Genomic DNA, 27,578 nt, shown 5'->3' on the forward strand with positions numbered 1-27,578 from the left:
TGTTTGTAGATCCAGATATTTTTATTCTTGTATGAACATGCTGCAAGCATAATAACTACCAAATGATATCTGTATGTTATTTTACAGTGTTTGACTGCCACCTATTGTTGAGGTACAAGACAACAACTTTACAAGACCCTGACATATCCAAAGGGTTACAGTCATCAATCGAGTAACATTAAAATCTTCCATCCATCACATATTCTAAGATTTGTTAAAGATCCTGGGAGCATCATTTCTGCAGCAAAGCGGTAAAACAAAATCACTACCCACAATGTTTAGAACAGTACAAAAGTTCCATGAAGTACAACTTAACACTAGGTTACATACATTCACAATAGAAAGCAAAAGGGATATTTGATGGTAATACAGTAACACAGGTAATTGCTATTACTACTAAAGTCTACATTTTCAACAAAAGGTTTAAAAAGTGTATTTCATGTATGAAGAATATGATCTACATATAGCCTGTCTCTGAAGTGCCTTGACTGCTGCAAAGTGAAATGCACAAATACTTTTAAAAAGGTATCCTGAATTTTGTAAAGGCCTTTCCTCCTCATCATCAAAATCATAACCTGTTGTCACTCAAGGATGTAAAGGCAACATACTTCCATAAGGCTTGGCTTTTACAAGTTAAAGCGACCAACGTTTGGATGGTTATATGCTTCTGACCAAGCAGGGTGCTGCGCTCCATCCATCTCTGTGGCAACTCGGTTGCTACTGTCAAGTCTGTGTCTTTCCCCACCAATAGTAGCACTACAATCAGGGCAACGTCGGCTTACCATAGCCCCTCCACACTCTGTGATAAGATAGACATGGCCATTAGGACATTTGTACCAGTGTCCAGGTGGCATTTTCATGGCTGAGACGATCATCTTTCTCTCTTCTTCACTGATCCCCAAGCCTGTGAGTGGAAGCTTCTTGTCCAGTTCCTCCATGGCTTCTTTGACTCTGCGTTGAGCTTGCTCAGTGAATTGGCCAGGCATTTCCAAAATATCTCTCATTTGTTGTGCCTCAGACTGAATTTTGTCAGTTTGCCCTCTCTCGTCTGCTAGATTGCAGCGGGCATTGAGTTCAGCCAAGAGGGTGAGTCTCCCTAGCTCTCTCTGTAAATCAAAAACCTGTTGGTCTGTGAAGTTTTGGTGGTAGGTCTTGAGCCAACTCACAAACTCTGCAACATGCTTCTTAAACCTGTAGCCATGCATGAATGACATGTTTTCCTGTTCGATCTTAAGTAGTTTTGCAACTCTTATTAGGTAGTTCATCTTGTTTTCTAGGACCCACAGATCATGTGCTGTGAGGTAGGGTATTCCCAATCTCACGTTGATATGCATATATTCCTCTTGGTGATGCATTTTATGGATGGAAAGGTTTTCCTTCCACTGGTTTTTCAGGGTCTCTCTGCGCTCTTCAATATCCGGCTGCAGACCATTTATCTTCTCCTTCACCTTCTCTATCTCAGCCAGACTGCGATTGATGTGAGATCCATAGCGCAGATTTTTACGGATCGGAGTTCGGCACTTGGGACACTCCTTTAGCTTTATGGCCACCTGCTCTCCTTCATTTGCTTGGTTGTTGTCATCCATCCCCATATATGTATCCATGGCTGTGTATTCAATTATGTGTCTACAGTCCTCCAGCTGAATGAAGCGAGCTTCAGGCTCATCTTCAGTGCCAAAGAAGATCTCAGTGACCTCATCATAATCACAGATACGACATTTGCTGGGACATTTGTCTCCACACAGGCCTATGCATGGATGGCCACACTTCAGGATCTTGGCACAGGGTTCTGTGCATGGCAGACGATCACATGGCTCATGGCAAAGCTTACTGCACCTCTGGTGAGGGCAGCTCCAGGCACAGGGCTCAATGCAAGGAGCACAAGGCTGCCCGCACTGATTCATACATTTGCTGTGGACACAGCAGTTCTCACAAGGTCTCTGACAGGGAGGGCAGTTTTTAGTGCAAGGCTTACTGCACTTGTGAGAACAAATCAGGAGACGCTCGCACTGGTGAGAACAGGGGAAGTGGAAGCGTCCCTGATAACATTTGCCACAGGTGCCACGACAGGCATGACCACATTTTAGCTGATGCTCACATGGGGTCCTACATTCAGGCTGCTCTGTGTGTGTTTTGTAAAAGCAAGCATCTTGCTGGCTGTGTCCACACTTAAGCTTTAAGGTGACCTTCACCTTGCACTTACTGTAGCATGGTTCCCCACAGACTAAATCACAAGGATGTCCACAAGGTAGCAACTTCTGGCAGGGCTTCTGGCATACAAATGTTTCTGGATCCTGGTAGCATGGAACCATTTGTGTGTGTTGACACTGGGGTATGATCTTTTCAACCTTCACTGGACATTGCTTTGGACATGCTTTATAGCACAGAAGTGTGCACCTGTGCCCCTGATCACATAAAATCTTCTGGCACTTCTTGACACACTTGTACTCCTTGTGCTCTGGGTCATACGGGTGGCAGACTCTTGCGCAGACATGGCCACATGCTAAACGGAACTCGCAAGGCAGGGTGCATCCTCCCTCAGGTGCTTGATTGAAATCCTCAACGCTAGATGCTTTGACCTGTCGTTCCGGATGATTCTGACAGCAGAGGGTCAGAGCCTTCCCAACTTGGTTGTTTTCCCTCATGGTGTGGAAGATGTTGCTCCACAGTTTAACTTGGCTGAGCATCCCACTGTTGCCAATACAATAGAGAGCTTTCTTGGCACGTGACAAGGCTACACAGACACGGTTGGGAATGTTCAAAAAGCCAACTTTTCCCTGCGGGTTGCTACGGACCAAAGACAGCAAAACAATATCATTCTCTTCTCCCTGGTACTTGTCTACTACATGCACTTTGACGCCTGAGAACTCTTTAGCGGGCATGAGCTTGCGGAGACAGTGAAGTTGTCCGGTATAGGTTGTAAGAATGGTAATTTGCTCTCGTCTGTATTCTTGGAAGAGAAGATAACGGCATAGAGCAACAACAAACTTTGCCTCATGACGGTTCTGATGGCTTCTTCCATCTTTGATCTCTTCCTCTGGGTGGTTATGTTCCACAAAAAATAAGTTGGTGTTAATACCCTGTAAAATAAAGAAGAAGAAGAAGCACGGAATGAAACATATTCTATGCCATTTCTGTGTTTGTGCTGTTAATCTTGTGTGGATGATCAAACATATACCCAAGACCATGCAAATGTAATGTTTTGTTTTTTTTCATCCATGCAGGCAAGGAAACTGATATTCACTGGTGAGAAAAACAAACTGAATGGAGACGCTGCAGGAGACCAAACACAATACGCACCTTGATGTTTTCGTAGTCCAGCACAGAGGGATGGTTTTCGAGCTCTGAGTAGATGTGTGGGGTCAGAAGACGGGCAATTTCTGGCCTCATGCGATGCTGAAGACCAAAGAGTAACACAGAAAAAAACAGAAATCACAAAGACATGCTGGCACGTATGCACAACGTACACAAATTAGCAATGAAGTCTGTCACTTTCAGCTTTGTGTTTAACGATATGATCTACATTTTTAACAGTGCAATAAGATGAACGGAAGAATATTTGTAGAAACACAAACCTGGTAGTTGAGTCTGACAAAGGGCAGGCCCATCTTCACCAGCCTCTCAAACATGGACATCTCCAGGTTGAAGTTCTTAGCAAGTTCAAACACTGTGGCACTGGGGCGCAGCTGAAGGAAAAATCACGTTTGCCATATGCGTTAAACACTCTGAATACAAGCTCTGTTATCTTTTTAGATCTTTTTTATCAATACTTTGAAAAAATAAGGTATTAATTTATGTACCTGAAACTTACAGTTGACACTTTGCCTTCTTCTATGCAAGTGGCCATTAATCTAAAATGTAAGATTTCCTGTACTAGATGGACATACTGAGTTACAGTAAAGTAAGTAATCTAAGTAAAGAAGGGAGAGATGACTTTCCTGGTCACATGTTTAGGTTGATCAGACGATTTGCAGTTTGCTGTTAATTATCAGATATAGGTGAGAATAACAATCTGTAGCAAACCTAGAAACAATATTCTGTTCTGGGTTCGGTCCTGTAGGGAGACGAGATGGGAATATAGAATGCATGCAAATGCGCTCTAACTTTCTTTTGCTGTCCTGTTAGGGTTTTTTTTGCTGTTTTGCCTATAAGTGTGTGTTTCTGGGTGTGTATGTGTCTATGTGTGTGCGCAAACCTAATTTAGCTAGAGGACAGAATGTGATTGTGCATGTATGTGGGAGGGGTGTGGGGGAGGCAAGACAAATTCTAGTATAAATGTGAAGCATTGTGTTCCGCTCGATTCAACACCAAACCTGTGATTAATGAACAGCACAACAATGCCAGAGCTTATTTTACTTGGAAAGTGTGATCCATCCACCTCCATTACATGCACAGATTCAGGTTTGGGTTCCATAAAAACAAAGCCCTGAATACGTGCTCATGGAGTAAAAAATAAATAAATAGATATTATCAGATTCTTTAAACCCATCAAACAAACAGGCTAGCTCAGATTAGTGACACCACAATTATTATTATTATTATTTTACCACATCTGTACTAATTAACCTGCTCGTAGCTTAAAGTGATACATCAGAGGTAATTTAACTTTTTATGTATTTGCTTACAGTTTTAGTCAAACATTAGTCAACATTTGTCTGGTACATTTAATTCCAAGATGTGGAAAATAGTGAAGCCTCGGGCAGAGTGGTAAATTACTTATTATATTAATCAGATGTACACGATATATTAAAAAAAATGGCTATTGATTTCCAAGCCCAAGTTACAATAAAAGCAATTTTAAATCAAACTCTGTTCAAAATTCAGTTATTATACTTGCTAAACTTTCTCGAAAACTGTAAGGAATTCAGGTTTGTTTATATAGGCAAATGCATGCATAAATCCATGCATAAACAGGGTACAACAAGCAAATATTAGTTCAGAGCAGACAAAGTCACACAGCAAGAAGAATCTGGGACTGAATGTTGAGATCTGTGATAGAACTGTGTGTAGTTGTGATCACATGCTGCAGATTGCTAGACAGGCTGCCTGGCCATATGTCCTTGGCAGGCGATAACAAGTAGTTGTATAATAGTGTGCTGATGTCCAGCATATCACACCTCACTCTTCTCTGTCTCTTGCAAAGGCTGGGATGTTGTTTTTGCGATTTCCCTCAAGGCAAAACAGACAAATGTAACAACTATGAAAAAGCAACACAGAAACATACAGTCCCTAGTGAAACCCCTTCTCTAGAATTTTAGAATTTTCACCGAGACATAAAAATGGGATAAATTCAGTCAGAGGTGTTGAGGCTTTTTTGCTTTAAAAAAAGTTAAATACAGCAGTATAAAAAGAGTTAGGCAGAGTCTAATGAGATGGAAGCCCGCTAAGAGTTCATGAAACACTGCCCTCTTTGTCTGCGTGAGCTCTTACCTGCTGGTGGTCTCCGATGAGGATGAGGTGTTCGCATGCTTGGCTCAGCGTGGTGATGGTGTGAGCCTCAAGAACCTCTGCAGCCTCTTCTACAATCACCAGGCGTGGACGCACTTGCTGCAGTGTTGTACGGAACTTGGCCGCTCCTGTTGTTGTCATGCCAATCACCTGATAGACAGTGTTTCAGTTTATTTCTACAAAATATCAGCTTATCAAGTCAGATGTTTGTCATCATTCTATTACTACAATCTGTTGTATTGCAGCATTTACAAGTATATTATTGCTAATTTTACAACAAGTGTATTTACAATGCCGCATTATAAACTTCACTGTGTACCGTTTACTGCTGCACCATTTTCTTCCCCCACTTTACACACACATCCACCTAGTTATTGCAATAACTGATACCTCATCCTGTTGTATATAGTCTTATACATGATATTAAAAAACATCATCTGTATATAATGTTCTCTGCAATTTTTGTACTGTGTTTTTTTCATATTTATTCTTGCACTGCCTTTATACTTTTATGCTTTTTTTCCTTTGGAGCTGCTGTAACAGTGAAATTTCCCCACTGTGGCATCAATAAAGTTTAGAAAGTTTAAAATTTAATAGACTTTTTGGGAGTTTGTGTCTGTGAACTCAGCTTTCATTGACCTGTTAAATCTGAGCCTCACAGACAATTTCCACTGATAATTTTTAAGCACAAAATCTTTCTTTATTCACACACAAGTCCCTTTACTTCTACGTTTTCATTGTCACTTATCAAAGCAAGTGTTCAACATTTTCTGTATTACTTTTGTTTACTTGCTGATTGAAAGACAAGAAAACTGATACCATTTACATGTCTGTACCACAAATATAAAGCCACAGACAGTGGCTGATTGGAAACAGGGGGAAACAGCTAGCCTGGCTCTGTGGACTGCGTTTTTACAGGGGACTAATTTCTGGCAGGGCACAGTGACCTCCAATGTAATTTTGCATTGCTGGGATTTCAGAAAAAAAACTATTCAGACACCACAAAGATGCACAGCTCAAAACCTTCTGTTGGTATTAATATGTTAGCTAGGCATAACTTCCTTTCTGATAAAAGAAAGTACATTAATGTTTTATATCACATTAAATTCCACAGCATATGTTTACTTCTCATTCTTTTAAATCAAGTAAATTTCGTCTAAAGACACTATGACTAAAAGGTGTAAGGTAGAGTCATTAAACACTACTATTCCTACTATTTCAGACTTTTAATCTGTACCGTGGCTTTCCTAAGCAGACAGAGGTTCTCGTGCCGTTTCACATCAGCCAGTCTGTTCACTGCATTCTGATACTCCTGTTCTGAAGTGAGAGATTTGGTGCGAAGCTCCACCCTGTAGCGCGACACCCACAGCCTGCAGATACAAAGTCATCATTATGTATATAGATTATTATATATAATGGTCCTACAATGTGAGGAATGAAACAATTATACTGAAGACTTGAGACTCATTATTAGCATCTGAAAGAGCACAGACCGCTGAGGTAAAGAAAAAAACATTATAATACTGTGACACTTGATATAATAGTTTAAACAATTCCAGTAAGACATATTGCATGTGTCTTGGAAGGAAATTATCTTATTTATTAGTTAAATTATTGTTATGACTGCATAAACATGACTCTAGTCCCACAATAATAGAAGTTGGAGATAGGTCTTGGCTCTCTATGGTGAGAAGATCCTCTGGGATATGTTTGCCTTATGATTACTTGACTTAATTAAATGCACTGGGAATACACTACTTCTACCAGATTGAGGTCTCCTATGGAATGAGAGCAGCATGGCAGAAGAAGGAATGAAAATGGAAGAGGAAGGCCGGACAACAGAAATGGAAGAAATCTTCTAGGAGAGCTGATGGTTTGTGCACAGTGAATGAAGAACAGAAAACTGAAAAATAGATGCAGACCTACCGATAAAGCTTCCATCTGTCTTGCAGACTAAGAGTCCACACATCCAAGATGAAATCTTCCTCTTCTTCAGTCATAGTTGAGGTCTTCCCTAGCTCTCTCCTGATTTTCTTCTTCATCTTTTTCTTTTGGGACTGTTGTATCTGTACAGATCAGGGTAGATAATAAAATCAGAACCTCTGTTTTTGTCATTCTTTAATTGAAATAAAAATGATGCAGTTTGGCTGAGATGAAAAACTCACATCACAGAGTATGTTGTTTGTGTGAAGTATCAGGATAAGATATAGGATACAATCGCAGTAACTACTACTACTAAACACTCTGCTGCTACAGTCTTTTCAGAGCCACATGCCAACCCTACTGGAGGTGAATATGTTGTACTTAACACATGTTTAGTTGTCTCCTTGAAGCAAGTAATTTAACTGGCTCCTTTGTGGGTGCTACACTGTTCTGTTACGGGTAACCTGTGGATTACATGACCACTAGCAATGCTATAGAGCATGTTTTATGAGGTTTTATGAGTTGGGTCCTGCACAAGCCTGCATGTGTGTAAAGTAGGTGATTTGAGATACGTTACTGCCAGTAGCCTCTGGCTATTCCACTGAACAACAGTTAGTGGCAGTAATTATGCCAAGAAAAACAAGCAATGGGCCAACAAAGGGAAGAAGAACAAACATGGATTTAAATAACCTATGTTGGGAAGCTAAACCTGCAAAGATATGTCTCTGTTGGTCAGCTGTTAGATTTAATCTAAGCATGAGCATGCATCGACTAAACCAATCTAACCCCGATTCTGAATGAAAGTGCTCTCAAATCAATTTGTTTGATTGAACTGTGACTCCAACAATATTAAACTCTGGAGGAAAAATCTCCTGCTAATTTTACCGTCCATTCTTCCTCTTTCTGTTCAGCCTGTATGTCAGCTTTATCCAGGTTCATAGCCAGCATCAGTTCTTCCACTGCTCTGACAGCCTCCTCCATGTCTTCCTTCTTCCTGCCATCTCCACCACCTCTGGGATCAAAGTTGTCTTCAATAATCCTCTCTGCCTGGATCAGATCTGCCTCCTCTGCAATTTCAATGAGGTCTTCTTCTTCCACCTCCATTGCTTCCTCTGTTGCTGTGTGTAACAAGTGAGAATCAGCATGGGAATTATTTTATTCTCACAGTGCAATAACTGCACATATTACTGTTTTATTGTGGGAGTTTTTTGTATTGACAACTTATAAAGTAGCATGAAGCATAATGAAACACATGATGCTCACATATAGATGGATAACAGGCTGAAGAAATGAAGATTATGTGATATTCAATATACTGTATAAGCTGTGCATTGCAAGATACATGGTTAATGTTTTATATAACCTTTATTTACTGAAATTGACTAGGTGATTTAAGTGTTGGAATATTTATTATTTTTCAGAAATATGGTCATTTTGCTGCTTTAAGTGTCCACTTTAGCATGTTTGCAAGAAAATTATTAAATACTCTTGTGCTGTTTCAGTGACACCACTTGTAACAAACGAACCTTCATTTCCATTTCCATTCTCTGTCTCCCTCTTCAGGAAGACAGTGGATCCCAAACCCAACCACTCCATCATCAGACCGGACCTCTTCTCATTCCAGGTCTCAAATTCATCCTGAGCCTAGAAATCATTAAAAACACATATGAGTTTGCATTGCTTTCCAATCTGTCTAATCTCTCATTAAATGTGTATTTCTCATTAAATATGACTCACTGGGCATTGACGCAGACTGTCCCAGTGTCTGTGTGAAATGAACTTCTGTAAGAAGTTTTCACGTATTACACCTTTCAGAGAACACTCCAGCTTTACGCTCTGCTGCTGGAGCTCCCTCTCCTCCTGACACAGCTGCTTGTAAATCTGTTAAACAGGCGGAGAAGTCATACAAGGATATGTATAATACACTGCAACACTTAAAGCTGGGCAAAGTGAAATGTAAGATGTCCCATGTGACTCAAGTGCAAAATGTGCAAAACAAGACATCCACTGGATAAATTTAATGCTTTTAGCGGACAGTAACAGGATGCTTTTTGTGAATTATTTGCACCTATTATATCTTTTCATATAGCCGACGTAACACATCAAGTTAAGTTCGAAGACTCACACTGCAGTTTAATCAGCATGAGCTTACCTCATTGTATGCGGTACGTAGGTGAGGGGGTAGCGTACGTCTGAAGTTGTGTGACTGGGTCAGCTCCCTTAGATTGAACGGCTTCAGGATCTCACTGTTGCTGCGACCTCCTATTCTCACTATGCCCTTAGGCAGAAATTCATGAATACCTGGGAAGTCAAACCAAATGCAAATCACATCTGATAAAACTGAAAGCCTATTTGTATTTCATTACCCATTCCAGGGCACCGATCAGCAGTGTGCTAGGAAAAATTATTAAATACAACTTGAAGTAGATGCACAAGAACTACTGTTTGTATTTGGAATAAATACACACACATTTTTTTCTTGACAAGCAACCCAACCAAACTGTTTAAACAATGAATTCAATTCATATCTGATGCTATTATGAACAGGCATGTGCATTTACCCTCAAGGAACTGATCCAGGGCATGGTTAGTGTAACACACAACCAGCATGGGAGCTGTGCCTAATTCATCTCTCCAGAGATCCTGATTGGTCAACAGAGCCTGAGCAATCTTTAGGCCAACGTAGGTTTTTCCTGAGAAAAAAAGGAGAAAAAAGAAGAGCTTGACTTTGATTAATTTTAGAACAACAATTTAACTTTGCATTTCCTTGGAGTCTGTCGTTTTAGAAAAATATGTAAAGTAGGTTTACACATACATGATTCATTCATGAATGAAGGAAGTTACACCTCAAACAATGACATTAAATTTGAAATTCATACCAGTTCCAGGGGGTCCCTGTATGATGGCCAGCTCCTTTGTAAGGGCCAGCTGGAAAGCCTTCATCTGAGACTCATCCAGCCCCAGTTTTTCCATTCTTGGCCAAGCCTCTGCTTTCAGGCTGTGAAAGGGCAGCATGCTGTCCTTGAAGTCAGGGTCAGCAACGGATGACAGGTCATAAGTGTCTTTTCTGTCCAGATAAGCTGGTGGTCGGACGTCTGTGCTGCACTCCACAATATACCTGGAAGCATCAGTGAATCTTGTTAATATATTTATATGCAGAAAGTATTTTTTTATTTAAAAAATCTATTTGAATTTAAAATCCACCATGATCATTTTATTAAGTTACGTAGCTGAGCAAAATCAGCTAACATGGGTGAGTTAAAACAAGTAAAAGGGCATAAACCCCGCTCAGTGCACCGAAAGGAGTAAATTTCATTGCATGTGCATTACAATTTCTATTTCTATAAATAATGCGTTTAAGTACAAGCTCAAATACACCAGATATTTTGCTATGAAAAGCAATGGGAAACAGTGGAAGAGTGGAGGAACTGATCTCCAAATACCTTCAGCTGATTTAATGACATTTTTAAAAATATATATACTGAGAAAACCTAGAGATATTTGTGAGGGGAAAAGAAGAAAATGTTCTGTTATTTGCACACAACAGCAATTGAAAATGAGAACAAAATCAGGAAAAGGGACAGAGAGGAAGACTCCCAAGATGTGCAATGCCTATGATAAGTCTTTCCCCTCCCTGGGAATTTTTTTTTCTTTTTTCAACATTGAATCACGGTCAATTTAATTAGGCTTTTTCTGACAATATTTTACAAAAAAAAACTGTCAAAATGTCATGTCATGTCAAAATTAATGTTAATTAATGTTAATTAATTAAATATATAAACAAGTGATTGCATAAGTACTCAGCCCCTTCAAAGTGAAACAGTAATTCAAACACAAGTGCAACCAACTGGTGTAAGAAATCACACAGTTAGTCAAATGAAGATGATCTCAGTGCAGTGTATGTGTCTCAAGTGATAGAGTATAAAGGCAATTTTTAAGTCACTGAGTATTGCTTGGAATTAGTCTATCATTAAGAAATAAAAGGAAAATGGCATGTGTAAATCTACAACTCTACCCAAAGCAGGTCACCTCAAAAATGAACCAGGAGAGCCTACTGAGACTATAACTATGACTCCTCTGAAGGCATTACAAGCTTCAGCCACTGACTGTGGATACTGCAATTGTTTTACAGGTTCTCCTTCAGTCTAAACTTTATGAAAGAGTGACAAAGAAAAAAACACTGTTAAAATAAGCTCATATTAAATCTGAATTAGAGTTCAACAAAAGGCTTGTGGGAGACTCTGAAGTCAACTTAAAGAAGGTTATTTGGTCTACTGAAACCAAAACTGACCTTCTGGGCTATCATACAAGAAGCCATGCTTGGCAGACAATAATCGCGACACATTATCACAAAGCACAATCCCCAGCTTGAAATATGGTGGTGGCAGTGTCATGATGTTTGAATACTTCTCTGTAGCAGGCCCTGAAAAGCTTGTGAGGCCAAGGATGTGTGTGGAAATCCAGGAAGATAAACTATTACAATATGGGAGAGAAATGCAACTTAGGGGAACATTTGTGTACGACCGCAATAATAATCCAAAAGCATACATGCAAAACTGTGCAGAAATGGTTTAAAAACAAGGTGAGTGTTCTTGAGTGAACAAGTCAGAAACCAGAGCTCAATCAGTTAAAAATGGCTGATCATTTGGAATGACAGAGCTTGAGCAGTTTTGCAAAGAATAGAGTAAATGATACAGATAGGGGGTGAGAACAATGATCTATACAATCTTAACACAGTAATTGCAGCCAATGGCGCAATTGCCAAACACTGACTTGAAAGTGAAAATACTTAAACGAACATAAATTTTATGTAATGGGAGTAAATACTAGAAATATACTTTATGTGGATCATTTTATGGGCTAGAGATGGTTATAAATATGACCCTAACAAGAGCACTGGCTTTGTTTATCAATACAGCAAGTGCTTCTTGTTGGGGTAATGTTTTTGACCTCTGCATCTGAACATGCTTGGTCCTGCCATTTATTTGGAAAGCACAACTCGAAATTTACTTCAGCTTCATTCGCATTCAGTGACACACGCTGACTGAGAAGCCATATTGAGGTCTACTTGAACTTATACGTTGGACTGAGTGTTCCTTGGAATCTGTCTTTTCTGTATTGACTGGACATCGACCTGGAGACTTTGCAACGTCAACGAGTTGCATCATGTACACTTTCCTCTATTCCTCTGAATTTATATTGCGGTTACTAAATTTGGATTGCGAGCCAAGCAGAAAAAACAAAATGGCAAGAAATTGCCTGAAGGCCCCTCACTGAAGGCTTCTTGGAATCTCATCACCATCTGACGACCCGCATTCAAAATGTGATGGGGGTTGAATGGCTGCTACACCACAGTCGTTAGGCTGATCAACACCTAGACCTGTGAAACTTTTTGAATAACAAGGGGCAGAAAGTGGTGACACCGAGTATTTAACATGGCCAAACCTGTTCTGCAAGTGGCTATGACGGAGACGCAGCACAGAAGAAAGCAAAAATATTCATGGTGACTATAGCAGAAGAAAGTAAGGAAAACTGCCCATTAGATGTCTGTCTCACTTGCCCAACTTGAGCATCAACTTGTGTTTGAATCCAGAAAGTGCTTCTTGTCAGGGCAGTTTCACAACTGCTCTGGACTGTAACTGAAGATACATGTCCTGTTGATGATATGCAGATAAGCTCAAAGGGAGACACTCATGGTTTTTGTCTTCATAAGCGCTTCTCTTTGGGGTTATTTTGTGTGTGAGTATTTCAGCCATTTTGAATCAGCAGATCATTTCATCAACAGGTCACCATCACACTTTAACACCAAAACAATTGGAGTTATTACAAAATATGTGCTTTTGGCGTACAGATGGTTATTAATATGACCCTAACAGGAGCACTGACTTAATCAATACAGCAAATGCATCTTGTTGGGTTAATGTTGTTGACCTCTGCATCTGCACATGCTCATTACTGGCCTTTATTTGAAAAACACATTTGGAAATGTACTTCAGCTTTATTAAAATTTAGTGACACATGCTGATTGGGAAACCATTTTTAGATTTACTTGAAAGTCCATGTTGGATTTAGTGGTCCATTAAATCTGTCTTTCATGTATTGCTCTCAGGAAATTTGACTGGACGTCCAAATGAAGACTTTCAAAAGGCAACAAGTTGCATCAGGCAAGCATTCCTATATTCCTCTTAATTCATATTGCTGACAGCAAAATTAGATTGTGATCCAAGCACAAGCCATTAAACGGCAAGAAGTTGCTGAAAGCCAACTCACTGCAGGGTTCTTGTAATCTCATCAGCGTCTGATGACTCGCATTCAAAATGTGATAGTGGTTGAATGGCCACTGTGGCACAGTTGTTAGGCTGATCAATACCGAGACTATTGAAATTTTGTGCAAAACAAGGCGGAGAAAGTGGTGACGTTGAGCAGTTGTACAAGACAAATGCTGTGGACTGTAACTGAAAATACATGTGATGTGTGTTTCATGTAGATCAACTCCAAGGGAGACACTCATGCTTCTTGTCTTCATAAGTGCTTCTCTTTGGGGTTATTTTGTGTGTGAGTTTTTCAACCATTTTAAATCAGCACATCATTTCATCAACTGGTCACCATCATTACTCGAACATTAGCACTGACTTGAGTTGTGAATGCAGTAAGTGCTAATTGTTGGGGTAATCTTGCTGTCCTCTAGTGTCAATATTCGTCTTGAGTCCACAAAATCATGATTTTTGAAGGATGAAGAGGATTTTTCTTGTGTGAAGAAGTCATTTATATTACCCTAACTTGAGCACTGACTTTACTGTTGAAATGAGTAAGTGCTACTTATTGGGGCAGTTTCAACTGACCGAAGCAACACTGTGTGAAATTTAGATATCCTTAAATGTGAGTCACTCTCAGATCACCTGAAAGGAGACATTCATGATTATTATATTCATAAGTGCTTCTCTTTGGGGATTTCTTTGTTGGTCATATCTATGTCAAGGCCTTGATTTCCCTAGATGAGATAGCACTTTACAACTAAAACAATGGGAGTTATTCCTAAAAATGTGCCTTTTTATTTATCATTTAATGGCTTTGGAGATGGTTATTAATATTACCCTAACAGAAGCACTGACTTTGTCTATAAATACAGCAAGTGCTTCTTGTTGGGGTAATGTTTTTGACCTCAGCATCTGCACATGCTTATTACTGGCATTTATTTGAAAAGCACATTTAAAAATGTACTTCAGCTTTATTCACATTCAGTGACATACGATGTTTAAGAAGCCATTTTGAGATGTATTGCTCTCAGGAAATTTGACTGGACATCTGCCTGGAGACTTTCAAAAGGCAACAAGTTGCATCAGGCAAGCATTCCTATATTCCTCTTAATTCATATTGCTGTCAGTAAATTTAGATTGAGAGCCAAGCACAAACCAAGAAATGGCAAGAAGTTGCTGGAAGTCACCTCACTGAAAGGTTCTTGTAATCTCATCAGTGTCTGACGACCCGCATTCAAAATGTGAGGGGGGTTGCATGGCTACTTTGCATAGTCGTGAGGCTGATAAACACCTACACCATTGAAACTTTGCAAAACAATGGGGAGAAAGGGGTGGCACTGAGTATTTAACACGGTCAAATCAAATCTCCTCAGCAAACACCACAGCGGCTGCGATGGAGACACAGCACAGAAGAAAGCAGAAGTATTCACATGGACTCTGGAAGAGGTAAGTAAGGGAAACTGTTCATTTGATATCTGTCTCATTGGCCCAGCTTGAACATTAACTTGTGTTTGAATTCAGTAAGTGCTTCCTGTTGGGGTGGACATGCTGTGGACTGTAAATGAAAATACATGTCATGTGTGTGACATGCAGATCAACTCCAAGGGAGACACTCATGCTTCTTGTGTTCATAAGTGCTTCTCTTTGGAGTTATTTTGTGTGTGAGTTTTTCAGCCATTTTAAATCAGCACATCGTTTCATCAACTGGTCACCATCATTACTCGAACATTAGCACTGACTTGAGTTGTGAATGCAGTAAGTGCTAATTGTTGGGGTAATCTTGCTGTCCTCTAGCGTCAGAAATCGTCTTGAGTCCACAAAAATCATGATTATTGAAGAATGAAGAGAAATTTGCGTGTGTGAAGAAGTCATTTATATTACCCTAACTTGAGCACTGACTTTACTGTTGAATTGAGTAAGTGCTACTTGTTGGGGCAGTTTCAACTGACTGAAGCAACACTGCGAATTCTGGATATCCTTGAATGTGAGTCACTCTCAGATCACCTGAAAGGAGACATCCATGATTATTAACTTTAAAAGTACTTCTTGTTGGAGTTTTCTTTGTTGGGACAAAGATTCTTGTCGGTCAAGACCTTGATATTGGCTGACAAAACAACATTTTATAACCAAAAAATTGTGAGTTATTACTAAAAATGTGCTTTTTTGACACAGATATGGTTATTAATATCACCCAAACAGGAGCACTGACTTTGTGTATAAATGCAGTAAGTGCTTCTTGTTGGGGTAATGTTGTTGACCACTGCATCTGCACATGCTTATTCCTGGCATTTATTTGAAAAGCACATTTAAAGATGTACTTCATCTTCATTCACATTCAGTGACACACACGCTGTTTGAGAAGCCATTTTGAGATTTACTTGAACGTCCATGTTGGATTTAGTGTTCCATTATATCTGATTTTTATTTTCCTGATATGCTCTATTGTTTTCTTTTAACCTGCTTTTATTTCTTAAAATTTGTTTTTAACTGGAAAGCACTTTGGTCACCATTTGTGTTGTAAAGTGCTCTATAAATAAATTTTTGATTGACTGATTGATATCTGTTTTTTGCTTGCTCTCAGGAAATTTGACTGGACATCTGCCTGGAGACTTTCAAAAGGCAACAAGTTGCATCAGGCAAGCATTCCTATATTCCTCTTAATTCATATTGCTGTCAGTAAATTTAGATGGTGATCCAAGCACAAGCCATGAAATGGCAAGAAGTTGCTCGAAGTCACCTCACTGAAAGGTTCTTGTAATCTCATCAACGTCTGACGACCCGCATTCAAAATGTGATGGTGGTTGAATGGCCACTGTGCCACAGTCATTAGGCTAATCAATACCAGGACCATTGAAACTTTGTGCAAAACAAGGCGGAGAAAGTGGTGACACTGAGTATTTAACATGGCCAGATCTCCACAGCAAACACCACAGCGGCTTCGATAGAGACACACTACAGAAGAGAGCAGAAGTATTCACGTGGACTCTGGAAGAGGTAAGTAAGGTGAAACTGCCCATTAGCTGTCTGTCTCATTGGCCCAACTTGAGCAATAACTTGTATTTGAATTCAGTAAGTGCTTCTTGTTGGGGCGGTTGTACAAGACAAATGCTGTGGACTGTAACTGAAAATACATGTGATGTGTGTGACATGAAGATTAACTCCAAGGGAGACACTCATGCTTCTTGTCTTCTTAAGTGCTTCTCTTTGGGGTTATTTTGTGTGTGACTTTTTCAGCCATTTTAAATCAGCACATCATTTCATCAACTGGTCACCATCATTACTCGAACATTAGCACTGACTTGAGTTGTGAATGCAGTAAGTGCTAATTGTTGGGGTAATCTTGCTGTCCTCTCGTGTCAATATTCGTCTTGAGTCCACAAAATCAGGATTTTTGAAGAATGAAGAGGATTTTTCTTGTGTGAAGAAGTCATTTATATTACCCTAACTTGAGCACTGACTTTACTGTTGAATTGAGTAAGTGCTATTTGTTGGGGTAGTTTCAACTGACCGAAGCAACACTGCGAATTTTGGATATCCTTGAATGCGAGTCATTCTTAGGCCACCTAAAAGAAGACAGTCCTGATTATTATATTCATAAGTGCTTCTCTTTGGGGTTTGTCTTGGTTGTGGAAAAAGTTTCCTGTTGGTCAAGGCCTTGATTTTTATCGACGAAATAACACTTTACAACCAAAACAATGGGAGTTATTACTAAAAATGTGTTTTTTTTCTGACATTTTAGGGCTTGGAGATGGTTATTAATATCACCCTAACAGAAACACTGACTTTGACTCATGAATACAGTAAGTGCTTCTTTTGGGGTAATGTTTTTGGCCTCTGCATCTGCACCAGAAGAATTTATTTGAATTCAGAAAATGCTTCTTGCCAGGGCGGTTGTACAAGACAAATGCTGTGGACTACAACTGAAGATACGTGTGACGTGTGTGACATGCAGATCAACTCCAAGGGAGACACTCATGCTTCTTGTCTTCATAAGTGCTTCTCTTTGGGGTCATTTTGTGTGTGACTTTTTCAGCCATTTTAAATCAGCACATCATTTCATCAACTGGTCACCATCATTACTCGAACATTAGCACTGACTTGAGTTGTGAATGCAGTAAGTGCTAATTGTTGGGGTAATCTTGCTGTCCTCTCGTGTCAATATTCGTCTTGAGTCACAAAATCATGATTTTTGAAGAATGAAGAGGATTTTTCTTGTGTGAAGAAGTCATTTATATTACCCTAACTTGAGCACTGACTTTACTGTTGAAATGAGTAAGTGCTATTTGTTGGGGTAGTTTCAACTGACCGAAGCAACACTGCGAATTCTGGATATCCTTGAATGTGAGTCACTCTTAGGCCACCTGAAAGGAGACACTCCTGATTATTATATTCATAAGTGCTTCTCTTTGGGGTTGTCTTGGTTGTGAAAAAGATTCTTGTTGGTCAACGCCTTGATTTTTGCAGACAAGACAACATTTTATAACCAAAACAATGGGAGTTATTACTAAAAATGTGTTTTTTTTCTGACATTTTAGGGCTTGGAGATGGTTATTAATATCACCCTAACAGAAGCACTGACTTTGACTCATGAATGCAGTAAGTGCTTCTTTTGGGGTAATGTTTTTGACCACTGCATCTGCACATGCTTATTCCTGGCATTTATTCGAAAGCTTCAGCTTCATTCACATTCAGTGACACATGCGCTGTTTGAGAAGCCATTTTGAGAACTACTTTAACGTCCATGTTGGATTTTAACAAGGCTTTGAATTCAGAAAATGCTTCTTGTTGGGGCAGTTGTACAAGACAAATGCTGTGGACTGTAAATGAAAATACATGTGATGTGTGTGACATGCAGATCAGCTCCAAGGGAGACACTCATGCTTCTTGTCTTCATAAGTGCTTCTCTTTGGGGTCATTTTGTGTGTGAGTTTTTCAGCCATTTTAAATCAGCACATCATTTCATCAACTGGTCACCATCATTACTCGAACATTAGCACTGACTTGAGTTGTGAATGCAGTAAGTGCTCATTGTTGGGGTAATCTTGCTGTCCTCTAGTGTCAATATTTGTCTTGAGTCCACAAAATCATAATTTATGAAGAATGAAGAGGATTTTTCTTGTGTGAAGAAGTCATTTATATTACCCTAACTTGAGCACTGACTTCACTGTTGAATTGAGTAAGTGCTACTTGTCGGGGCAGTTTCAACTGACTGAAGCAACACTGTGTGAAATTTAGACATCCTTGAATGTGAGTCATTCTCAGGCCACCTGAAAGGAGACACTCATGAGTATTATATTCATAAGTGCTTCTCTTTGGGGTTGTCTTGGTTGTGAAAAAGTTTCCTGTTGGTCAAGGCCTTGATTTTTGTAGACAAAATAACACTTTACAACCAAAACAATGGAAGTTATTACTAAAAATGTGCTTTATTCTGAAATTTTAGGGTTTGGAGATGGTTATTAATATCACCCTAACAGGAGCACTGACTTTGACTCATGAATGCAGTAAGTGCTTCTTGTTGGGGTAATGTTGTTGACCACTGCATCTGCACATGCTTATTCCTGGCATTTATTTGAAAAGCACATTTAAAAATGTACGTCATCTTTATTCACATTCAGTGACACGCACGCTGTTTGAGAAGCCATTTTTAGATTTACTTGAAAGTCCATGTTGGATTTAGTGTTCCTTTAAATCTGTCTTTTGCTTGCTCTCAGGAAATTTGACTGGACATCTGACTGGAAACTTTCCAAAGGCAACAAGTTGCATCAGGTAAGTTTTCCTCCATTCCTCTGGAATCATATTGCTGTTGGTAAATTTAGATGGTGATCCAAGCTCAAACCAAGAACTGCCAAGAAGTTGCTGAAAGTCAACTCACTGCAGGGTTCTTGTAATCTCATTAATGTCTGACGACCCGCATTCAAAATGTGATGGTGGTTGATTGGCCATTATAATACAGTCGTCAGTTGGATCAATACCAGGACCATTGAAACGTTTTGCAAAACAATGGGGAGAAAGTGGTGACACTGAATATTTAAAAGGGCCAAACCTGTTCTGCAAACACCTCAGCGGCTGTGATGGAGACACAGCACAGAAAAAAGCAGAAGTATTCATGTGGACTCTGGAAGAGGTAAGTAAGGTGAAACTGCCCATTAGATGTGTGTCTCATTGGCCCAGCTTGAGCATTAACTTGTGTTTGAATTCAGAAAGTGCTTCTCTTTGGGGCAGTTGTACAAGACAAATGCTGTGAACTGTAACTGAAAATACCAGGCTTTGCAAAAGTTCTGTTACACTCGGTTTCATGATCTTTAGAGACGTTTACATGTCGGAGTGAAAAATTCCATTAAATAAACTGAAAGTTCTACCTTATAGGCAGCTGTCCTTAATACAATTTTATTTCTCCGGTTAAGTTGTATCAAGATGAAGTCAAAAGATTTGAGATATCTGCTCTCCTTCATGCTGAACATCAGCCGGATGACCGTCCACAGAGTTGCAGAGAGGCTAAAGAATGGTGAAGATCTTTCAGGTCTTCACCATTCTTGAAAGATCACTGAAAGATCTTCACTATTTTTGAGCCTCCACGACTCTGTGGACGGTCATCCGGCTGATGTTCAGCTGCTTGGCTCTGTCAGACTTGTGGCCAGCATGAAGGAGAGCAGATATCTCAAATCTTTTGACTTCCATCTTGATACAACTTCACCAGAGAACAAATTTGTGTTCATGACACCTGCCTATAAGGTAGAACTTTCAGTTTGTTTAATGGAATTTTTCACTGCGACATGTAAACGTCTCTAAAGATCATGAAACCGTGTAACAGAACTTTTGCAAATCCCGGTATATGTGATGTGTGTGACATGCAGATCAACTCCAAGGGAGACACTCCTGCTTCTTGTCTTCATAAGTGCTTCTCTTTGGGGTCATTTTGTGTGTGACGTTTTCAGCCATTTTAAATCAGCACATCATTTCATCAACTGGTCACCATCATTACTCGAACATTAGCACTGACTTGAGTTGTGAATGCAGTAAGTGCTAATTGTTGGAGTAATCTTGCTGTCCTCTCGTGTCAATATTCGTCTTGAGTCACAAAATCATAATTTATGAAGAATGAAGAGGATTTTTCTTGTGTGAAGAAGTCATTTATATTACCCTAACTTGAGCACTGACTTTATTGTTGAATTGAGTAAGTGCTACTTATTGGGGTAGTTTCAACTGACTGAAGCAACGCTACGAATTCTGGATAACCTTGAATGTGAGTCACTCTTAGGCCACCTGAAAGGAGACACTCCTGATTATTATATTCATAAGTGCTTCTCTTTGAGGTTGTCTTGGTTGTGAAAAAGATTCTTGTTGGTCAAGGCCTTGATTTTTGCAGACAAGACAACATTTTATAACCAAAAAATTGTGAGTTATTACTAAAAATGTGCTTTTTTGACGTAGACATGGTTTTTAAGGTGACCCTAACAAGAGCACTGACTTTGTGTATAAATGCAGTAAGTGCTTCTTGTTGGGGTAATGTTGTTGACCACTGCATCTGCACATGCTTATTCCTGGCATTTATTTGAAAAGCGCATTCAAAAATGTACTTCATCTTCATTCACATTCAGTGACACACACGCTGTTTGAGAAGCCATTTTTAGATTTACTTGAACGTCCATGTTGGATTTAGTGTTCCTTTCAATCTGTCTTTTGCTTGCTCTCAGGAAATTTGACTGGACATCTGACTGGAGACTTTCCAAAGGCAACAAGTTGCATCAGGCAAGCATTCCTATATTCCTCAAGACAAAAGCTCTGGACTACAACTGAAGATATATGTGATGTGTGTGACATGCAGATCAACTCCAAGGGAGACACTCATGCTTCTTGTGTTCATAAGGGCTTCTCTTTGGTGTTATCTTATGAGTGACTTTTTCAGCCATTTTAAATCAGCACATCATTTCATCAACTGGTCACCATCATTACTCGAACATTAGCACTGACTTTGAGTTGTGAATGCAGTAAGTGCTAATTGTTGGGGTAATCTTGCTGTCCTCTAGTGTCAGAAATCGTCTTGAGTCCACAAAATCATGATTTTTGAAGAATGAAGAGGATTTTTCTTGTGTGAAGGAGTCATTTATATTACCCTAACTTGAGCACTGACTTTACTGTTGAATTGAGTAAGTGCAACTTGTTGGGGTAGTTTCAACTGACCGAAGCAACGTTGTGAATTTTGGATGTTATTAAATGTACTAAAAATTTGCTTCACATAGACCATTTCATGACTTGAGAAGTCCTGACTTTGTTTATCAATACAGCAAGTGCTTTTGTTGGAGTCGTGTTTTTGTCAGCATTTATCTCAATACAGCATTTAGAAATGTACTTGTGTATTTACATTCTTTTATCAAAGTAAGGGCAGGTTATTTCAAGTTGGCATGTTATTTTCTACTGGAACCCATTGTGAACTTTTAATTTTCATTGAAATGCAGTGACACACAATGTGAGACAAACCATTTTGAGATGTATTTGAGCATCCATGCTGGATTTCATGTTTTTTTAATGCTCTTGTTTCTGCATTTCTCTGAAGAAATTTTAATGGGAGATCCACCTGGAGCTTTTCAAGCATTTAATTGAGTTGTGAACACAGTAAATGCTAATTATTCAGGTAGACTTGTTGGGGTAAGCCACTGCCGCTGTCATCAAATCCAAAATAAAGTGACCATGTTTCAATGTTGAAAAGCAATAAAAGAGTCAAAACATCCAAGGGGAGTGAATACTGTTCTGAGGGGCCCTGTTTGATGTTCTTTCAGTTAAGGAGACAGATGGCCCACAAACATTGTTTTGTAGTTTCTGTGAAGGGCACTGGAGATGCAAAAAATAATCCAGCATTTGAACCCAGTCATGCAAGACAGCTTTTTGGGAATACTGAGCCTCATGTCAATTAATATTGCTGAACTTGCTTTTTACCTTTTCTCCCCCACACAGTCCTATCAAAAATATACACAAGAGCTGTTATTGAAAGTGCTGTGGGATTTTATAAAAACTATGACCTTGACACGAAACAAAACACTCTACAGCACACACGCACTCTTACCTCTGAAAGGGCATGTCATCCTCCCTCTGCTCCTGTAGACCCTCTAGAACGTACCGATAGGCTTCAAAGTAGGCTGTTGTCTCAACCATCACGAACAACTGATCTTTCTGTGAGATACAAGAATTTAATTCTTCGTGTGTTTGTGACATATACAACCATAGAACCATGATTTTGTATATTAAGTCGCTGAAATCAGACATTAACATCTTGTATCCTCAGCAACTGCCTGCATTTTGCACCTAATGACAACTGTTGTACACAATGCACAGACGCACCTCAATTCTGGCCAACTGGAATCTGCTTTCCTCTGTGAAGGTGATCTGGACCTGTCCTTTCTTCAGATCTTTGGGATCTCGATCTGACACAGTTGCAAACAGGAAGCTCTCAAAATTATTGCACGACAAGCAGACCAGGGAACCAAAGATCAGCCTCTTGGAGTTCTCCCAGCATACAAACTGTGGGGAAAATGGAAATATTTTTAATATGCATGCTTTTTTTAATCTCTCTATTGCACTCATTTAAATAGCAAATGACCAGCATGGGGTAACATTCCAGTGTATTCAGAGGCTAACCTGAAGTGGCTGAACGTCAAACTGAACTATGTACCCAATGCCAGTCTTTGTACATTTGGGCACTATCAGTTGTGTGTCAAAATAAACTCTGATATCATCAAAGCGCTTTGTCCTCAGTGGCCTATCAGTCCTTCCCATGTCCATTTGATTCTGGAGCAGCTGATGGATCCCCTCACGGAGTGGTCGAACAAAGTCCTCTCTGAGCAGCCGGAAATGTGTATCAAGGTAGATGTGAGTGTTTGTGTAGCGCTTGGAGGTGAGGTTGGGTCTCAGGAATGGCTTGTGATCCTGCTGAAACTCCTCAATAGTTGGGTAGATTGGTATGGATCTGAAATCCTGCTCCTCTTCACCTGGGTTAGAAACAGTGATAGTTTGTCACTAAAACTCTGCCAAACTTTTAAAAATGTCAGATGATGGCTAATTGTGCTGTGTTGGCTCAAGGTCAGGGTACTAAACTGTGTAAAGAAAGATGATCCCAGCAGAAATATCTCTAAGAGTTAATTACCTGGGTTTTCACCACCGGTGGGAAGGAGTGCATACGTATCCCTGTCTGAGCGCAGGGTACCTTCCCTTGATCTCTCCTGGAGGTGCTGGATTATGCCCTGAAGATTCTCTATGGTTTCTTCTGTTTGAGGCTTGATTTCTTCACCGGATGCCCTCAGGCTGTTGATAGAGGCTTGGAGTAGGGTCAGTAACATGCTCACTGTCTTGATGGAGCTCACGGGGAAGATGTTAAGCACCTAATAAGCAAATATTAAGGACGGTTAGTTAAAGTATTCAAGGATTACACAGCAGACTTAAATTTTAATAAAGTCATAATCTGTTTTAGAATCAGTAAAACAAAGTTTGCTTAAGGCTATGAAAACCTATTTACCCAGTGAGCTGTAAGCTGCAATGGAGTTCTACAGCGGTGATAAACTTCACATACGAGATTTCTCTAGCTGTGATTTTGCCTCTGTTTTTGCCACCGGTTTGAAATGTCACAGCTTTTAACGCTTGTGTTGTCTAAACGACCTGCCACTATGTTTAATAGCACAGAAAATCCTCTAAATGACCTTTTATCAACATTATTATTTATATATATATGCACTGTGTGCATTGTGTGCTGCACTCTTTTTTTGATTCAAAGGTTCCATTTGCTGCTGTACACTGTAAATTTCCCTGCTGTGGGACTAATAAAGGTTTAATCTATCTATCTATCTGAAAAAGTGAAATAATTGTTTTTGTTTATATTCTTATCAAAGTAGTACAACAGTGTACAAAGATTGTCTTGGGGCCATTTTTGACGCAGTAGTATCAAGTATCAAGTTTTAACAATTTCAAAAAAAAGAAACACTTCTTGAAAGCAACACAAGGGTTAAGCAGTAAACTCTAAAATGCCCCAAATTTAAAATCAGATTCTTGGTTATTTAGATATGAATATTTATTGTTATCGATAATGTTTTCTGGTTTCAGAGGCTTTTAAGTGTAAATCTATTTTATTGGACAGCTTTTAAATTTACAACTTCAAAATTGCTTGATCTACTACTATTACAGAACATAATTTATGGCAAAAAAAAAAAGCATTGCTCACCTGCTAAAAAGACTACATTATACATCGGTGGCTTCTATTTGTGTATACATCTCCTGTGGGTCTCCCTAGTTATTTTACTGCAGGCAAAGTCATGGTCTATTTTTTCTGTATCGCTTCAGTTATCCTTCAGCTGTATTTATTACATAATTGGTTTTACTCATTCCTTCTTTTATTTACCTCTGACACTATAACCAGGATGTTTTCCAGGTGCTGTGAGTACCGTGCTCTGCGGACAGCGTTGAACTCTGACACCATGCCCACCAGATAGTGGGGCAGGGCGGTGCAGAAGAACCCTGAATCTTTCATGATGCCCCCCAGGTGCTGCAGGGTGCCTCTGTCAGCCCGTGACTTGAAGGCTTTACTCAGCACAAGACTGAGGAGTTCGACAAGATCCTGCCTCATTTTTGTCTCCTTCAGGATCGTCTGTAGGGCAGGGTTTGAGGAGAGGGTAATGGCCACCACAGGCGGGTCTTTTTCAGCGAGTTCTTCCAGTTTTTTATAGCCCAGTCCTCTGCTCTGTGGTGCCCTACCTGTGCCTACAGAATCAGATCTCCTTCCATTCCCCTGTTGCCCTTCCCTTGCAAAGTCTTGTCTCTCACCCCTCCTTCCTTCTCTTCTGTCCACACTATGTCCTCCTCTCCTTGCCCCCATATCTGCCATCCAGAGTCTTGCTCCCTCTCTCTCAGCTGCACTTGGCTCTCTATTTCTGCCTCTCTGTGCTCTCATTCTCACTTCGCCTTCATTCCCACCTCCTCCCCCTCTTTGTCTGTCTCCTCTTTGTGCATCTCTTTCCCCCCATCTCCCTGCAGCTCCTCCACCTCCTCTTCCTCTTCCTCTTCCTCGTCCTCCCTCACCTGTCTCCAACCTGCCTCCTATTCCTGCACCTCTTTGTCCTCCTCTCCCCGCCTCTGCTCTTCCTCGTATTCCTCTCCCACGCATGCCTTCGCCTCCTCTATCTGTTTCCTCCCTTTCACCTTGACTACTCCCACGACTTTGTGCTCTTCTTCTGCCTCCTCGTTCTCGTGCCCTGTCTCCCTGTGCACTTCCTTGTCTTCTCCCTCTGCCTCCAAGGCCATTTGCATTTTGTCCAGTATCAATATCTAGTGGGAAAAATAACATTTACATAATGAGACCTTGAATATGAACACCTTGGGTGTTAGATTTGTGCTCAGGTTTTTGCTTGATTGCAATCTTATACGGTATACTTACCATTGTTAGGTCCTCTTCTGCCCGTTGTTAAAGTCAGTCTTTCCATGGTATTGCATGCGGTAGTTTATAAAACTGAGGTTGGTAAGTGGCAAGAAAAGGGAAAGTGAAAAAAAACACATTAAAGCACAATACAAATAAAAGGATCTGAAGAATGTGTAATAGATTTATGCATGAACTCATAAAAACAGACAGCACAGCGGTGAATAGGTTTTCAACCACTATATAATACTGTTCTCTCTTCATAACACACACACACACACACACACACACACAAAGTGCAATTTGCAAGGTCACAGGAGCGTGAAAGTCAGATTGGAAAGGATGATCTCACTGCAGCTTCTCAGAAAGTCAAAGCAGCCATTCTATTTGCATGTCATTTCACTGTCAACAAAAGCGTGTTATTTTGCATGAAATTAATCTGAATGTCCACACTATTTTGAGACTTCAATGAAAAACTATGTAAAATTCTTAATTCTAATGTTATACTCCAGTGCTGTTTGAGAGTGTACTTCCAATAGCAATGACTAAGCTCCAGGAGAAGGTGCGCCCTCTGCTGGATGCTGACCCATTTCACAGGGACTTTTTAGGTTTCTGTTCAGCAGAAATGGCTCAGCTCGTCACCACACAGGATGCCTTTGATATGCTCAGTCACGGACGAGTACAGACACGTCGAGTTTTTAACAAACAACAAAGTGACAAAATGCAAATGACGCATAGATTCGGTGATCCGTTCTTTTTTTGTAAAGTCAGTCCTATTTTATTTGTTTCTTCATAAATAAGGCAGCTGTATCCCAACGGCAACGGAAGGAAAGCAAGACAGAAAGAAAGAAAGAAAAAAGAAATCATCAAAGCGTAAATCCACGTAACGTGAAAATTTAGCTGTACGAAGCCTGGTTTGTAGTTTTGATCATCAGTTCGCATATTTCTTACTATATGAATATAGTACAGCATGATATAAAAAACCAAATGTCTCAGCATCCCAAACGTAACGTAAAGACAGAAAGAATGAATGAACGAAATAAAGAAAGCTTACCTAGACTGGACCAAGCTTACCACTTGACTGAAGAGGTAGGTAGGTTTGATTTCAGCATCTGGTCGTCTCTGTCCAAACCCCGCAGCTTCTTTAGAAACTCTGCCTTCTCAGCAGTCACTTAAATGCTTTGTCGTTTTCGTTTTCGTTTTCGTTTCATCATAACAACCCCGCCTAGAAGTCTGGATTGCAAGTTGTTGTAATTATTTGCTAATTCATCATCTGGTGTGCTCTGTGCTCATTGCAGAAAGGTTCTGTCTCAGCCTTTATAATACTGTGTAATTATTTAATTGCTGATGTGTAGAAGCAGTGTTTGAATAATGGAATACATTATTTTGAAATCTAAATTCAAATGTAGTATTGAAGTAAAAAGTAATTATTTCTCTCTGGAATAAAAGGTTTCTAGTCTATTCTAATCAAGAAGGAGAAAGAGCAGATGATCAAATAAGGCAACACTAAATGAAGGGCAAACCAGGGAAGGGGTCAAAATTAATTGGAAATAATC

At 39.8% G+C, this 27,578-nt stretch overlaps 1 protein-coding gene across 2 annotated transcripts; it reads right to left on the minus strand.

Annotated features, from left to right (window-relative positions):
* znfx1 (zinc finger, NFX1-type containing 1) lies at window positions 1-27,327 on the minus strand. Of its 2 annotated transcripts, none has more exons than XM_022200130.2 (19): window positions 27,097-27,327; window positions 26,044-26,115; window positions 25,012-25,934; window positions 23,767-24,001; window positions 23,262-23,611; window positions 22,965-23,144; window positions 22,690-22,796; window positions 10,251-10,489; window positions 9,933-10,064; window positions 9,524-9,672; window positions 9,109-9,252; window positions 8,898-9,015; window positions 8,257-8,489; window positions 7,375-7,514; window positions 6,686-6,818; window positions 5,431-5,598; window positions 3,576-3,686; window positions 3,301-3,396; window positions 1-3,080 (listed from the first exon to the last, which is right to left on the minus strand). In XM_022200130.2, the coding sequence occupies exons 2-19, from the start codon at window positions 26,087-26,089 to the stop codon at window positions 627-629; spliced, it is 5,958 nt and encodes a 1,985-aa protein (XP_022055822.2). In that variant the 5' UTR covers window positions 26,090-26,115; window positions 27,097-27,327; the 3' UTR covers window positions 1-626. The 2 variants fall into 2 exon arrangements, with proteins under 2 accessions (XP_022055822.2, XP_022055746.2); XM_022200054.2 differs by having other exon boundaries at window positions 27,077-27,327.
* Window positions 27,328-27,578: the final 251 nt, after the last annotated feature.

Source organism: Acanthochromis polyacanthus, chromosome 5 (genome assembly GCF_021347895.1).
Source record: "Acanthochromis polyacanthus isolate Apoly-LR-REF ecotype Palm Island chromosome 5, KAUST_Apoly_ChrSc, whole genome shotgun sequence".
Taxonomy (NCBI): Eukaryota; Metazoa; Chordata; class Actinopteri; family Pomacentridae; genus Acanthochromis; species Acanthochromis polyacanthus.